Source organism: Polistes fuscatus, unplaced genomic scaffold, assembly GCF_010416935.1.
Source record: "Polistes fuscatus isolate 324 unplaced genomic scaffold, CU_Pfus_HIC Scaffold11, whole genome shotgun sequence".
In the NCBI taxonomy this organism is placed as follows: Eukaryota; Metazoa; Arthropoda; class Insecta; order Hymenoptera; family Vespidae; genus Polistes; species Polistes fuscatus.
In genome coordinates, this window is record NW_025113009.1 from 5,404,857 (window position 1) to 5,423,077 (window position 18,221).

Sequence of the window (18,221 nt, forward strand, 5' to 3'; positions counted from 1 at the left end):
TATATATATATATATATATGTGTATATATGGGTATATATAGATATACATATATATACATACATAGGAAGAGAGTTCCTCCCTTCGAAAAAGACGCCCTAGTTCAACGTTGAAAACAAAAAAATATACAAAAAAGGAAAAAATTGCGAAAGAAAGGGTAAAATAGAAAAATAGAAGAGAGAGAGAGAGACAGAGAGAAAAAGAAAGGGGAGAAAAGCTGATAGAAAAGAGAAGAAAAGAGTAACCTTTCGTACCTTCCCGATCTGCGTTCTCTTTTTTTTTTTTTTTAAATCCTCTTTGTCTTCTGATCCTCGTTGTCCTCTAGCTTGTTGTTTTTGTTATTGTTATTACCGTTGTTGTTATTGTACTTCCTATTTTTCTTCTTCTACTTCTACTTCTTCTTCTTTTTTTTTTTACTAGGCAACAAGAGAGAGAGAGAGAGAGAAAGAGAAAGAGAGCGAGAGAGAAATACAAAGTTTTTGTTTTTCTTTGTTTCTTAAAAAGAAAAGTAGGACGCGTCGTCGAAACGACGAACTTAATTAAAATTGACAATAATAAAAAATAAAAATTAAAAAGAGTAGAAATAAAAAGAGAAAATTCAAACGACACGACGAGGAATCATTTTTAGTTACGGATTTATTTAGTTTTAACGCCGAATATTTGACACATTTTCGTTGAGAAAATATTATTACAATAATATACCGTGTATTTTAACTTTTGGAGAAAAATATTTTCTTTATTTTTTAAATTCGTTAAAAATAATTTGCTGTCTTTTCAACAATCATTCTCTCATTTCGAAAAGTAAACCCACGATCCGTCGAAGATGAGACAACAGGATTTAATTTGAGACAACGAGAAAAAAAAGGGGATAATCTATAATTTTTAAAAAAATATAAAAAAAAATATATATATATATATGTGGATACACGAGAGACACGACGTTCAGAGAATTTTTCTTGTCGAGAAGATCTTTTTACGTAGATTTAACGAATATCTCTTTTACATTAGATAAAAAAAAAAAAAAACAACAAATTCAACTAACATGAGAATTTTTCTTTAACGAAATAATAATTACTTATAAATGAGTGCATAGATCTTCTCGCGAAATTCCTGCGTCGCGTTTTTATCAATTGTCAAGGGAGGAAACGAAGTTAATAGTGTATACAGAAAGAAAAAAAAGAGAGAAAGAGAGAGAGAGAAAGAAAGAAAGAAAGAAAGAAAGAAAGAAAATGAGAGAAAGAATGAGAGAAAGAATGAAAGAAAGAGAGAGAGAGAGAGAGAGAGAGAGAAAGACGACGTGCTGTATTACAGCAGTCTCGGGATCCTATTTATGTTTTATATATTATATTATATATATTATATATATAAATATGTGTATAAACATTTTTAATTTATTTATTTAATTCATTAATTTTATTGATTTACTATTAAACGTCACATCTCCACCTCGGCAATCGCCTTTGTTCTTCATATCTTATGTTTTCCTTCATGGTACACACTCTATATTACGTTCTTTTATTAATCTATTTTTTTATTTTTTTCTATTATATTATGTTCCATGTTTCTTCCGTTACGATTAATAGGTATAAAGAAAAAAAGATGAAAAGAAAAGAAAAGAAAAGAAAAAATATATATATCAAGGTAGGTACAGATTTCTTTTTATTTATTTTGTTCGATTATTTTCATCTGATTTTTTATATTTCGTTCTTTATGTATTTTCTTAATCCTTCTTTAATTATCGTTTAAATCGAGAAAATTCATTGCTCTATGAATTTTTCATTAAATAACCAAACACAACGGGGAAACGATAACGTTGCATTAATAATAATCAGTTATCGCTTAATTAACAAACTAACTTTAAGAAACGTTGGTTGGTAATGAATTTATGGGCAAGCAAAAAAGCATAGTAGGTGGTAGCAGACCTATTGCGTGCACAGCTTTAATTACATACATCGATTGTAATTAATATCGATTTGATTTTTAAAAAAGGTATCTACTTTATCGCAATGATATAAGAACAAATTTAACGAAAGTAAAGGATATCTATATATATTGTTTCCACATGTATAAGGTAGGCTATTTAAAATTGGAACTATTTAAATATCTTAGTTATTTATGATTTTATAAAAAAGAAAAAAAACTATCTCTTTACCGTATAACTACTTGATTGATAATAACTAAATTGAAGTATCATTTATAATATCAACTACTCTAAAAAAAAAGAAAAAAGATGGTGATTATATTAAAATTAGAAAAAAAAAAAGAAAAGGAAAAATCCCATAAGAAAATTATCGAATAAAATATTATATTATCGCTACTAGCGTACCGTCAAATATCGTAACATTATAAAAATTACTTTTTTATAAAATTCTAAATAAGGAAGATATTGAAATGACCCACCCAGTATATACTTCATCGTAGGGGTAGGATAAAAAGCAAATGTCTACTCCGTCAAACGTTATATTATATATATATATATATATATATATATACCTGTATATGTATATACGATGAAAGAAGGAAAAATTTCTCGAACGATATCAGGAAACGCTTTCCCGACATATCAATTTTCGCATTTTAGAAGACGACGACGACGACGACGACGACGACGACGATGACGACTGAAAGCGAAACGGTAACGTCAAAGAAACGCAATACTTGAGCGTGTTTCCCGTGCCTACAAGAAGAAAACCGAGTGACGTTGTCTCTCGACAGTCTCTTATTGCATTCCGTGCGTGTCGTTTAAAGACACACAAAACTCCACCAGCACAACCTGTAGATATAGGTACCTTCCTACCTACCTACCATCCTAAAGGAAATAACTTTCCTTTCCTCCGTTTGCACGAAGATACTTTCTCTGCTGCCGTTTTAAAAAGGGAGAAAATATCAGAAATAAAAATGCTCAAAAAAAAAAAAAAGAAAAAGAAAAAAGAAGAAGTATCGCGGTACGAAAAGGTCAGGACTTTTTAACGTTAACGCAAAGAAGAAGACGTACATACGTAAGCTTCTCTGTGTGTGTTTGTCAAAGAACGAACCTCCTTTTGCAAGGATGTATAGGGGAACGAGAAAAGAAAAGAAAAGAAAAAAGTAACATGCGAGAAAAAGAAAACTACGGAAATACGACGAGTACATAGGGAATAGTGATAAAAAGAATAAGAAGAAAATGAGAGAGAAAGAGAGAGAGAATCGCAGGAAGGGAAAGCGAAAAAGCATAGAAAAGGGAATTCAAGAAAAGCACCCTCGAATTTCTCGCTCGACGTGCGCGTACTCTGAGAAGGTTCATCATAAAAAGCTCTCTCCCTCTCTCTCTCTCTGTCTCTTTCTCCCGAAAGTACCAACTCCATAAAGCTCGAAGTACTGGGTACATCCATTTTAGTAACCGCTTCTCTTAATCGAACTACCAAAAGCAACAACCTGTGCAACTTACAACCGCGCTGCGCAATGCACCGACAAACTAGCTTTTTTCGAGATATTGCGGGAGGAGGGAGGAGAGGGCTGGGTAAAACCTGAACAAATTTTCTTACCAAAGTCCACGAGAAATTTCGGATTCTATTTAAGTAGGTATCTCTCGATCTTTTCAAGGACACACACGACGGAGTTTCTTTGAAATCTTTTCAACGTAGAAAAATATCTCTCAAAGAGAAAGTGGAAAGAAAAAGAGAGAGAGGGAGAGAGAAAAAGAGAGAGAGAGGAAGAATAGGGGGATGCAACGTAGTACTTTTTCAACGAATATTGACAAAAAGTACTTACCTATCCACTTGCCATTAATCGTTTTGGTAATTATCGAAAAGAGATCAATCACTCGTATATTTTTCACGATCGCGAATAAAAAAAAGGAAATAACGAATGGATAATCCCAGGGAGATCGAAGCTATATCTACCTACGTTGAGATGCTTGCTTGAAGGATGGGAGAAAGGGGGAGGAGGAGGAGGAGGAGGAGGAGTAGAAGGAGAAAGAAACGTACATGAGGGCATCGTTAGCTTTTACGATAGATGGTACGATCGAATCGCAATTACCCGCGTCATCCTATCCTAAGACTTTCATGATCGAATCTATTATAAAATTTTACAACCGATAAAACGATCCACTCGTTCATATCGAAATGATATTTATGGTGTATTATAAACGATTAAATATTAATCATCCACTAAGGTGAAATAAATATTTCCGATTGACGATTCTGTAGAATCACGATTACGTATTATCAAAATAATTCATCATCGTCATCATCATTTATTATTATTATTATTATTATTATTATTATTATCACGGAATATTGTGGTCAACTCGATCGTCGTCGGTCCTTTAGCAATGGGTGGATACGTGACTTCAAATTCAAACGTCCAGCGATCACTGTGACATTCTGACATTTCTACGTGAGTTGGCATTTCCTAACACGTAGGGTATAGGTGTATATATATATATGTATAGGTACTTGGCATGATCGCGAACGAGCAAAGTGAAGCAACGGAAGGTATTAATTGACAGCTTGTATCCTTAAGTATATTCAAAAGTATACAAATTCAAATAAATTTAATAAGAAACGTGTTAATATTAAATGATAAAGCATCATGATATAAGATTAACGCGTTAAAACGTTACTCGAATGTTTCGTTAAAAACACTATCAATGTTATTACCAATGAAGTCCTCTTTTTCTTCTACTTGTATTTCAATCGATCGGTTAAACATCGAAAAGGAAAATAAACGATCAAACAAATCTCTATCGAAGTAAAGAGAAATAGAAAGAAAAACTATTTCTCTCGACGGTTGCATCTCTTTGTATAAATGTGTGTATGCAGGTATGTAGGTGTGTTTGTGTATGTAAAAGAAAGAGGAAAAGATCGGATAATCGGAAATACAAAAAGCAAAGGCAGAAGTTACGTCGTCGTCGTCGTCGTCGTAGTCTTCGTCGTTTATACACGTTTTGTTTCACTCGTTTATGTAAACCAAAATCACGAACGAACGAACGAACGAACGAACGAACGAACGTACGATAGATAACAACGAGTTCGACTGCATAAATACGAGAATGGTTTTAAAGAGAAAGAGAAAGAGAAATAGAAATAGATGTCGACTAATCAATTGTATTTCAATCACAGAGAATTTTCAATACGTTCAAATTCGAACGTGCGTCCCTCTTCCCGTTGCAATAGCAAAAGTAGCAGTAGTAGTGGTGGTGGTAATGGTGATAATGGTGGTAGTGGTGGGTGATACAGTATAAAGGATAGTGAAGAGACATAGTCGATAAAGTATTGTCCCGAGAAAATGGCTAAAAGAGAATCGATCGTTTAAACTATCGTTGCTGTCATCGTACTCTCTTCTCTACTCTTCTCGTCTCTTTCCCCCTCTAACCTTTTATGGTGGTTTATCTCCCGTGTGCATAATCGAAATTTAACGTTATCCGATGACTCACGAATCGTCGATTAAGAGGCACGCGTTAAACGTCGACACTGCACGAGCGAAACGAGCATAATCGTTGCTATAAACGTTCTAAAGAGAATAGAATAGAATAGAGAGATAAAAAGAGAGAGAGAAAGAGAAAGAAGAGGGATGATAATAACAAGAGAAAGAGAGAGAATAACGCTGCTAGAGAATAATTTTACCTTTAAATAATATGCTTGATCGAGGTGACGTCTATATTACGAACAAAATCAAATAATTGGCTACTTTTTCAACGCCAATAATAATAACTTTATTTCGCATTAAATAAGCAACGTTCGGTTTTATCAATTTTTCTTACTTTTAGTTTCTTTTTTCTTTTTTTACACACAACTTTTCCGAAAGCTTCGCAATCTCGTTTTCACGAGAGAGATTTTATTCTCTCGTCGATGAAAAAAGAAAAGATAAAAAGATAAAAAAAAAAAAAAAAGAAAAACAAACAAAAAGAGAAACCCCTTGGCAAAGGTTTTTACCGATTGCTACCGATTGTACCCGATTATTTCGAATCAATACTACGGATCAATTTCCCCGCAATAATACTTCCTCTTTCTATTTCTCACTTTTTTTCGTTCATCTAGAGAGAGAAAAAAATTGATCGGTTGAATTTTTACGATGGATTCGTGCGTATCCATTGGGAAAAAAAAAAAAGAAAAGAAAAAATTCGATCGATTAAGTAAGCCGGACGTAGATATAACACACATCGTTCGTATCGATAAATGAATAATAAAAAAAAAAAGAAAAGGAAAGAAAAACTCAGAAGTTATAGTTAATCTCTTAGAATAACATCCGTTCAAGAGGCATATTTCAAATGTATTTTTCATTTCCGGAAATAATTGATAAATTTTAAATATGGAAGAAAAAATCTTTACTATGATACACTCTATGCAATTATAAATTAAATCTATCGCGAGTCAATTATAATATTGAATTCACGTAAACACAACTTTTATCAAATTTATAACACACGTATATAAAATAGTCGTGCGAATAATTTATAAACTGAATCATAATTTTTAGAATATTTTTTAAATATTTGCAAAAAAACTACTGATCGTTATTCCTGTTTCAACAACGAGACAGTAAAAATTTGTGTACGTAAAAAACCTGAATAGAAAACAATCCGTTATTGTCGTTGTTGTATTTTCGGTATATAAATCATTTTATTAATTTTTGTTTTAATATTGCAAAACATCTAAAAATTTGTATAGAGTATGTAATTATTCGCAGTATTACACGAAGTGTGCATCCGGACTGGTGTTACAATCGTTCCGAGGATGATTTAATAAGTATCAAAATAAGTCGAGAAAAAATAATGAGTAAAACTTGTCGAAAAAGTCGTGTTTTTGAAAATTCTAAATTTAAATATCTTTTAATTAACGTCCAATTTATGATAATCCTAGGAAAAAAACCACACTGGATAAATCTCTACTCCGTTCTTTGTATTATTTTTCTATCCGAATTGCGATAATGATTAAAAAACTTATCGATAATAATTGACGGCTACCTAGTATTGAATCGATGTTCACAATTCCACGATTAGAAACAGACTAAACATAGGATAAATAAATCACGTGGCTTAAACCAAATTATAAACATTACAAAGTTCGATTAATACGAAAAAATAAACAAAGCAAAAATGTTTACAATAGATAATTTCTTAAAGAGAAAAAATTCTATATACGAGTATTACTCTTTTTTATCGACTTATTTCTACACATCTAAAAAATATACATATTAAAAATATATACCGGGTGAACGAAAAATTTTTATTTTTCGTATAATACGAATAAGAATCGAGTAATAAAATTCAACTAACCTTAATTAAATACTTCATCGAGTCATCGTAAAAAAAAGTAATATATCATCTAAAAACATATGAAATATAAAATCGTAACAAAATAAAGTTACTTTAGTGGGATTAACTTACGTGTCTCGATTCGAGACACTTAAACTCGTCTTAGGATTTATTTCGTTCGTTCGTTCGTTCGTTCGTAGTAGACACGCGATCTGTTGGGGAAACGATCGTCTTTGCGTGTAAGGAATTCTATCGTTCGAACGATCATTCATCTTTCTCTTGTGTAGTACGCGCCACGAAAGCGTAAGACAAAAAGGAAATGGATCTAAGATGAAGAAGGTACCAAGAGAAAGGATAAGAGAGAGGGTTAACAGGAGGTGTGGGGGATGGGGTGGGAGGGGGGGGATCTAAAAGAGAAGACTAACAGATAGACAGATGGATAGAGAAACGTGGCGAATGCGTGCCTTGAATTTCGTGAGAGACCGATCGTTCGCCCCCAAGGGTCTTCATTAACGCCTTAATTAGAAGCGAATTCGAGCGATCGTCCACGAAACGGTATCCGAACATGCATCTCGAGGACGTGTCCTTCTCATTAGTCTCGTCGCATTAACCGCACGAGACCCGCCGTATTGCCTGCCATTCCTCACGGCCTCATTGTGCGGCACATCTCGTATTCACTGTCAAATTAGTGCGCCCTGGATAGGGTGCGCGGGGGGAAAGGGAGCCTTTAGCCCTTAACGATTTGCCCGCCGGCGTGTTAAAGTTCGATCGTTAGTAGGTATCTATCTGTTAAGTAGATACTCTCAACTTCATCCAACCGTTTGAACGATTCTCATATTCGATATAATTGTTTTTTCATATTGTATATTTTTTATATCGTTTCATTTTGTTAAGTTGAATTTAATTATCGAGAATAATATTTATTGGGCGGTGTAAATGATTTTTGGTTGTATTTTATATTCGATATATTTCAAATTTACGATGTTAATGTATTAGATTAACATTGTAATGTATTATTTTTAATTAGAATATGTTTCAATAAACATGGGGGAGACGAATCGAAATTATTTCGTAATGATCGAAAATACTATTATAGGAGAGCTTTGAAATCTTTTCTTAAAGAAGTATGCACATTGATGGAAAAAATATTCATCCTAGAATTGTGCACCGAAGTAAAAAGTGACATATACCTACGAGAGTCTAACGATTTTTGAAATACGGAAAAGACCGACTGGTGCATAAAGTATTTTTGATAGGATTTTGATGCCGGCTAATAGCGAAATGATAAAACTACGAAACTGAAACTAGTTTTTTATTGCTTTTTAACAAGTCTAACAGAGTTACCGTTCTCGTATATCAACGCGAATAGGTATACTTATCGACGATTTAATTTCTAGCAAAAATTAATGGACACATTCCGTTGAATTAATAACGAATCTATATATATATGTGTGTGCGCTCGTAAAGTAGTAACATAAATTCAATATCCATTGGTTGAACATTATGCTTGGAAATAATTCAAGGACAAATGAAAACGATCGGAGCAATTATTCCACTATTAATACCTTGAATTTCGATAGTCTATTTAAATGGATTGATAATGCCTGCCTCGTATTACGTTTATTTCAATGAATATGTTAGCCTCTTTTGACGAGTAAATAATTCCTAACTACTCTTTTACATTTATTTGCTTAATTATTAATTAATTATTAATTAATCATTGCAACGAGGAAGAATTGTCTTTTGGTATCGGCAAAATTGGATACTCCTCGAATAAGTCGAACAGTAAAAGCAACAAAATTTCCTAAAAAGTGATAAAAGTTTAGAAAAGAAAATATTTTCAAAAGTATTACAATTCGTTTGATAAAGTAAATTAATAAGAAAATAAAGCTCGTGGAAAAAAATCGAAATAAAATAAATGTAGCGGATAATAGAATCTTCGTTCTTCGAAAAAAGAAAAAAAAAATCAAGAAAAGGGGGGTCTTGTAAGCTTTAATTTTCGATTCGTTGAAAAATTCAAGACGAACGTTTTCGACAAAAAGTATGGAAGAAAAGTGCACACGCGTATTACCTAACTCGAGGCGTTCGTTCTCTCTCGATAGAATTTCTAGGAAAAATATTACTAAACTTTAAAACTCATATCACTTTCACCCGGTCGAGTTCGTATTCGCGTATGATAGGTAGGTACACACATATATACGTACGTGCATACGTACGTACATATAGTTGTTGAAAAGATGCAAAACTCAATTCGGTTAAAAAGTTCCGCAACCATACGATCCAAGCAAAACTTTGACTTTCCTCTTACACTCTCCCGTGATTTCTTCGATACTCTTCTACAAGCGAGTTGATCGTACTTAAACTCTACTGAAGGGAAGAACGAAAAAGAACTTTTATACCACGAGAAACTTCTACATATGTATGTATACATACATACGTATGCCCCGCTATAAAACGGATTCTCTCGGCAATCGACTTTTCTTTTAAACGAATCAACCAAAAGATTCACAACCAACGACCATATTCACTTATACCTTTACAAAATTCAAACACAAATATATATATATAATATTATACATATATTGCTCTGTATATTTATATGATTTTTCAAACTAAAAAAAAATAACGTTCACAAGTTTTACAATACCATTTATACATATTACAAAACGATGTAACGTAAATTACTTCCAATTGTGTTTCATCATAAAATCAACGAAAATACTCTTCAAAAATATTTCATTCGTTCAATAAGATAAATCACATGAATTATTTTCAAAAGGGCGTATCTTGGCGGCGTGTAAGTTGGAAAGACATTAGGTAGGGGCCATGAAATTATGCCGGGTCACACATCGACCGTGACGATACGGACGTTCGCATAATCGAACGAGAGCGCATTCGTTCGGTACGGTTAGCGACCTCCTACCACACAACTACTATAGTTACCACTACCCACCCCTCTCCTCCCTCCTCCTTCCTCCTCCTCCTCATCTCTTCTCCTTTCCCTCATCCCACTCGCAAAACCCGTGCATGTCGAACGAGACACAGTGAGAGAGAAACCGGCAGCCCGTGAAGCAAGGTAGTTCGGATGCAAATCTTCGTCCATTTTGCATTTTGTCATCCGTTCGACGAGTGGCATAGCGATGCGAGAGAAGAGCGTTACCGGACGATTACACGAGAGTATCCTACAGGACAATGCGTTTATTTGCGTGTCTGATCCGATGAAAACGACCGATACCCCCTATCTCTATAACCCCCCTTCCCCCCCATCCCACCCCGCCACCCAACCTCCTCCAATGTATCCGACTTTTCGCGGTGAAACCGTTTTTAAACGACTCGTGTATACTGTCCCCTCTCCCTGCCTCCTGTAAATCCGCCTCGCGATCCTACCTGCCTTCCAATTTCCGCTTTACCTCGGAAATTTATATCCTGCCGAGCGTACAATATAGTGATTTTAACATTCCAACTGGTATTAACCGATCCGTATCTATAGATATACGTGTGTATGATAGTAAATGTAGGTATACGTGTGAAAACGTACGTGCAACGCGGCCGTGTATACGTATAATAATAATAATGATAATAATTTAAATGTATGTAAATTATTAATGTTAATCGATCGCGAGCATAGGTTTTGAAAATACGGAAATATAATCGATACGGAAATATAATCGATACGCGAATGTCGATCGTGTTAATTATTTTCGATCGATCTATTTATCGTTTTTCTTTTTTGTTTTTCCACGAAATATTATATTTATATCGATGGTTGTAATGTTTGGTTACATCTATCGTATTTCGTATATTACACACTTATGTATAAGCTATCGGTTATATTTTATTAAGATTTATTTTTTATTCTTGTGCAAATGTTTTACATGATTTTACTGTTATCAAAATTTATTAGATTGTTCAAATTATAAATAATAAGTTTTCGCAGCAATTAGTACTGTTGATTATGTCACATTACAATATCTCTGGGATATTCGTATAACCATTATCAAAAGTATTTGAAACAATTGGCAAACGGGAAAATTACTTAAATTAATTTCACGAATGGTAAAGTTGTGTAAAATAGTTATACGGATAAAAGATCGTTATTTGAACTGACCGAAACGTACAATCACATTTAATAACGTTTTACCAAATTTGTCTACTATAATAAATTTCTCTAATTAATTTTCTATATATATACAAAAATATATTTCTATATATATACAGGATATTTTGTAATACGTGGAACTTTCTTTGAGAGTGAATAAGGAACAAAAAACAATAAAAAAAAGAAGTTCACATAAACGTGTGTCCTATTTTATCTTGTTTCAAAGTTATAGCCACTTTTATGTTATGCTTATAGAAACTTTTTTGTCAATTTTTATTCTTCCTCTGTTCACTCCAAAAGTAGGTCCAACGTGTTACGAAACACCCTGTATATATATATATATATATAAATAAAGCAAGTATTTGCGAAACATAACTTGCAATAATTTAAATATATTTCATATACGAGTACGTGTAACCAAACTTTTTATCAGTAATATATACTTACAATTTTTTAACAGAATAAAAACACAATTGGTATTATGCTCGTATCAACGAGGCAATCGTTAAATCGTAATAAATCGCAACGTGACGGAAGATTGATAATAAAACAATCGTCGGACGTAGAAATTATCCTAGTTGTATCCTAATTTTCGAAGTAAGAGTCGTAAAAGTTATGCATCGTAGAGTTCGGTGTTCGCATATATATTTGAACCCTTTTGGCTCGCTTAACCTTTACCATCGCGTTTACGAGCATTTACGATGCTATGTTCTGTCTATCTATCTGTCTATTCACTCTCTCTCTCCCACTACATGTTTCTCTCTTTTGTCTATTTCGTGTCTCCGAAATCCCGACGAATGACGTAATGTAAAATCAACGAAGATTTACATCCCATTTGGCTTGTTAGCTTTCCGCGATTGTTCACTGGTAAGGGTACTTTGAATTTCCCGCCTCTCACCATCCGAACAAATTTACAACGTCGACGACCTTTCTCTCTCTCACTCTCTCTCTCTTTCTTTCTCTTTCTCTCTCTCTCTTCATTTCTCTGGTTTTGGATTATCTCACTTTATGGACCACGATTATGCGCCACCAATTCACGCCTGGCATTTTCCACCCTTTCGCAAATTCAACGATCTTATATTAGCGGGATCGTTGAACATCCAAAGTAATGAAAGTCGTAGCTTATATTACCAAAAAAGAAACAAATATAATAATCGTTTAACTTTAATTAAAGATCTTTCACTTCAAACCGTTATACGTACTACCTTTATCATTTTCAAACTTTGTAATAACAAACTCGTATGCAAATACGTTCATTTTAAAACGATATTGTTCTATTCGTTCAAATAGACATTTAACGTAAAAGTTCGAAAGCGTTACGGTTGTTGATCGACAGAAAGAAAAAAAAAATAAAGAGAGAGAGAGAGAGAGAAAAAAAACAAACAAAAGTAAAAGTAAAAACCTCCCACCCCCAAACCAACCCATTCCACCCTATCGCCGAAAAAAATCGTTCGGTAAAAAACGATCGAAAAAAAAATAACCGAAACGACAATAACGACGACAATGCGACAAACAAAAACAGCGGCGGCGGCGACGACGACGACGACGACAAAAAAAAAGGGGGGCCGGGGGGAAAAAAAGAAGAAAACCAAACCCGACGCGAAAAACTACGAGGAAACGCAGTCACGCGTTTTATGTCTTTTTGATGTGTCCTTAGCCGAAAGGGGGTAAAAAAAGAAAAAAATATTTCATCTCTGGGCGCACGTAACACGCTTGTTTCGTCGATCCACCTACCATAGTTATTATTGCAAAAGGATACGCGCAATCACGTATATATATATATACACCAAGCTGGATAACAACGATGAATCCAACGGGGAACATGAGAAATAAATTAAAGTGGTCGTTCGTTCGTTCATTCGTTCGTTCATTCGTTCGTTCATTCGTTCGTTCGTTCATTCGTTCGTTCATTCGTTCGTTCGTTCATTCGTTCGTCCTTTCGTACGGATAAATGAGATAGAGAGAGAACGATATGCCTTCGATCGACGGATTTAAAACGTATATCTATATATAAAAAAAAAAGAAAAAAAAGAAAAAGAAAGAAAGTAAAAAGGGGAAAAAAAGATTGAGGAAGGAGGAGGAGGAGGGCAGGGATATATCGACCACAAAAGCTTGATGGGCACCACAGAATAAATTTTCACGTGTGATCGGACCCGTCGATTATAAGCTTTCCCCCGACCCGGTACTACTTTATCTCACTTTTTTCCTTCCTTTCTTCGTTCTCTCTTTCTCTTTCACACTCTTTCTCTATTCTTTCCTTTTTTTTTTATTTTACTATTTCGTAGATTTTTTTTCTTCACCCCCTCGGATTTTTTATATTTATTTTTACGTTCATTTTCTTTTGCAAAATAAAATAACGAGAGCCCGGTGGTGCGCGATAAAGCTTGTCGTGGCCGATGATAAATGTTTCTGCGACTGTATCCTATACAACCGAGAGAGAAAAGGAGAAATGAAAATGAGGAAGGAAAAATAAAAAGGATAAACGAGAAAGAAAAATGTTCTATTTCCAATTTTTCGCTTTTGTGGTTAATTCGGAGGTAACCACCTATATCTGGATAGAGAATAGAATAATAATGATAAAATGATAAGTGTATCGGGTTGGAGTCGAGTAACAGAAGAAATTATTCAATCGAAGAGAGAGAGAGAGAATTTCAGAATAAATTAAGACAATTAATCTTAACACGATCGATCGATTAACTTTTATAATCAAATATTACGAAACCATGAATTACATAGGCACGTGTAAGAATCGTTATTTATAGAAGAATCATCGATTAAAAAATGATAATATACGAGATCTAATTGTGATGGATACACGATGAACAATATTTGATATGGATCAAATATTGGCTTATAAAGACGAAGGTCCCACCTGGGGAATAGTCTGGCCGTAATACTTCCACGTTAGAACAATGTTCATTTAAAATATCTCACGTTTTTATAATACGATTATTTCTTATTTATGAGGATAAAACGTTAAACGAAAGATAGATCGAGATTATACACGTTGAAACATTTAAATAGAAATATCTAAGTGTCTATGAACTATTTATGATATAATATGAAAAGAAAAATTCTTACAAAAAAAGTTACATTATTTGAAAGTACGAGCATATATGTAAAATGGCACAAAGATTATTTTTATATTTCTTACAAAATGTTCAATGATTGGTTTATCAAATAATATAAATTTGTTTTAATGAAATGATGTTCAAAAAAGAATCAAATTTCAAATGTATTTAACCGTCGTATATACTGCGAGATTTTGCATAAATACATTAAATTAATGGAATTACTTCGTAAGAAATAATAATATTAGATTGATCAATAAAATTTCAAACATTCGGTCAACGTACCTATCATCATCTAGTCACGAATGTTTAATCGTTCGTTCAACGTTCCAAGCGCAAAAGCACGAGTTTGCTTGGTAGATATCGAGCTTCGCAAGCTCGAATCGTCTACTCGAATTGTGCCTGCCTGCCTCTCTCTCGCTCTAACGATTTAACTACTACGGCCCTTCGTTGGGAACGTAGAAGCGCAATCGCAGAATTTCTGTTGTCACTCGAAACGAAGTGCACGCGATGTTTACACGAACGACCGACTCGACGCTATCCTCTCTCTCACCGACGATGAATTCGCATTACGATGGTGGAAAAGGGTGGACGCGTTAAACCATAACGACTAACAGGACGACGTCCCATCGACTCGATTCGCCTAACCGTCGGACTATATGCAAAAAGGAAATATACCTTCTATCTCCCCTGTGAATCTCCAATGCTACTATTTCCTTCATAAACAATTCTACCTTTTTATGTGCGTGTTCTTTTTTTTTGTGTTTGCTTCTTTTTTTTTCTTTTACACTAAAGATAACGGTTCGGTGAATTTTATTTTGTGCTCTTTTGAAAGTAAGAAAATAATTATAGAAATATATACGGAGCGACTCCATGAGTCATTTAACGAGTTTATTTTAAGCAGTCGTCCGGTGATGGTGGTGGTGGTGGTGGTGGTAGTTAGTAGCTAATAAAAAGAAGAAACATTTGTAAAGTCAATTATTTCTCCGACAAAAATAATATATTTCGGTTAATTCAGTTGTGGGTTAACTTATTATTACTGGTATTTAATTTTATTTTTTTCAACGCCTTCGGAATAGCAACCGTTTATACACCGAAGAAAATATAACACAGATGTACGACGTGATCGACATTTTTAGGTCTTCGATCACACAAACCTTTTTCTTTATATCTTCCCTATTGACAAATTTACCCCCCACCCATCCCCCGAAATAGTGAGAGATAAAGGGATAGAGAGATATAGAGAGAAAGCAGCAGTTATCCGAGTTATCCCTTCGCACGACTCTGACCTAATGCTATAGAATTAGGTAGCCACGTTATACCTTGGCTAGCCCATTATACTGTTCCGAAACCCTTTGGGAAATTGTCTATGGAGCTAGCGCGAATCTCGATCAACCGTGAAATGTAGTCTGATGCGTATTAACGTACGGGTGCCGTCGAATATATCTACGAACTTCCGATATATACACTGTTCGACTATGTACATAATACATACAACATCGTTTGGTTGAACCTTAGTAATAACCTTCTCTTCCCATATCCTTCGAGATGCATCATCTAGACTACGTCCTCACGGATTTCCAATTTCCCAGTCTACACTTTGCAAATAAGAGAAATGATTTTTTCCGGTCTCTAATGTCATCTCGTTATAACTAATTTCCATCAATTACTCTTACCGAAACGTGAAACTGATCGATCTGTACGTAATGAAGTTTGGAAAATGGTGTAAGCCTGATCAAGCTGATTGTAACATAATAATAATAATGAAATTTCAGTCGTCAACGAGTCGAGTCGAGTCGAGTCGATTGAACGTTCAAGTTCTGTTGACAATTCAATGTTTAGCATCGGTCCGATGGTTTAATGTCCTCGTTTACGCATTATGTCCCTAGCTCGTAATTAGTTAACAAACGCAAAATACAACGTTCGTTTGTACTTTACCATACGATTAGTTTGGAAAACCTTCCAATGATTGATAGCTGAGAAAATCTGCATTGACTGATCGTTAAATAAATAATGATACTCCTATTATGTCTCTCTGTACGCTGTAATACGATTTAATATGTGATTTAAACAATAATTATTATTCTATCGATTTTGATTAACAATGATAAATGAAAATGATTCGATCGAAAATAGGTAATATCGTAGACGATGATAGAAAGGACTCTCTTAGAATCGTATGACCGAAGGCATATAATGGTCGTAGAACCGTTAAAAGAGATAGGTGAAACGTGGATGATTCACGAGCGACGGAAATAGAACTATGGCCGTTTCTGGGACGACCTCGTGTGCTTCTATCCTATTCACGCTTCGCAAGGGTCGCCTAAGTGTTCGTCGTCGAAAAGCTTGCGAAATACTGACGTTACTGTGGTACGAGGACGAGAAAACCCCTTTCCCTCCGTTATTTATTCTAATGTTAATCGATCGGAATAACAAAACATGAAGACGCACAGTGTGTTTCGCTTATATTTATGCGAACGCGTTTTTTGCATTCAAAATATCATAACTTTCATATTCGTGTTATGTTTTTTCTTTTTAAATTCTATTTCCTTTGTGTCTCGTGTTTCTTTTTTTAATAATTACTTTCTGCAATATATGAACAAAATTCCATAGTGGTGCTTTTACATTTTTCCTTTTTTTTTTTTTTTTCTAAAAGACACTTCAGAGTATTTAAAATATTCATTAATAATTATAAAATATATAAAAGTCTTACGAAATAATAAACTCCATTTTCATAATGTACGTAATACTTTTTTACAAAAGTTAACAAATAATATTACGAAATAATTCGTCAATTTGTAAAGTACTAGATGATATTAAAATCCATTTTCATAGTATCATATGAATATTTTTCAATGAAATATTACGAATAATATTACGAATTACATTTTATTGTCAAATCATTTCGTAGATATTACGAAAAATTGGTTCGCAAAAATGTTTGTTCTTTCGTGCGAAACACCCGTCTTCATTTATTCACGAATCGTGAATATAAATTTTTGTTAATAAATCTACGTAACTAATCAATAATATTACAAAACGTAGAATTTAAAATCCTATATTATAACGATCGTTACATTTCATTAATTTCTAAACTAATCCATGGTGTGTTTTCTGTTCGGTTTTCTAATTTTCATCGAAGATATGGATAAGTTTTCTTCGTTCGCCGAGGACGTGACGCTCGCCCGCTTCTAGCGCATCTAGCGGCACTGTCAAGGTATACTAATTTGCCTAACAACCCTATTTCTAACTTTATTTACTAATACAGTAGTACTGGTAATCTGATATCTCGTGTCTAATCTAATTATGTATCTATCTCTCTTACTTCTTCTTATGCTTGCAGCTTGCACATCAGGACATTCATCGTGTTTTGTTTTGTTGTAGCCTTACCCATACCCCTTTTCCATTCCTACCAAGGTTCCTGCATTCGCGTCTTCGTCTTCAACAATCTTCTTGGGCTCTCCTCTTATCGTATATTACTCACAACATTCCTTACGATTCCTATTTATTCAAGGATACGACTGTTCATCGACAACCTACCATCTTACACGTTATACAATCTACTATTATAAATCGAATTATTATTTCTTTTGTTATAATACATCTTATATTTTGTTCATTTATTTTTTATTTTATTTGCTATTACTTCTACTACGTCATTCTGATCGAAGGATACGACATCGATTCTACGTTCATTACGCTAAGGTGAGCATGATTTTATTCAATTGTAATAATTAATATTATCAATTACAAGAAAGCAAATGCGTGAATTTTATTTTCAAAGTAACGCGGAGAGGGTGTAATTTTATTTTAAAT

At 33.9% G+C, this 18,221-nt stretch overlaps 1 protein-coding gene across 1 annotated transcript in view; it reads left to right on the forward strand.

Annotated features, from left to right (window-relative positions):
• LOC122526367 (protein vein) overlaps nt 1–17,851 on the forward strand; it is a 255,684-nt gene extending 237,833 nt beyond the window's left edge. The window contains exons 6-7 of the mRNA XM_043649748.1: nt 17,548–17,622; nt 17,749–17,851. Of these exons, the coding sequence (XP_043505683.1) occupies nt 17,548–17,600 (53 nt within the window). The 3' untranslated portion in view covers nt 17,601–17,622; nt 17,749–17,851. The remainder of the gene's footprint in view (nt 1–17,547; nt 17,623–17,748) is intronic.
• The last annotated feature ends 370 nt before the right edge of the window (nt 17,852–18,221 follow it).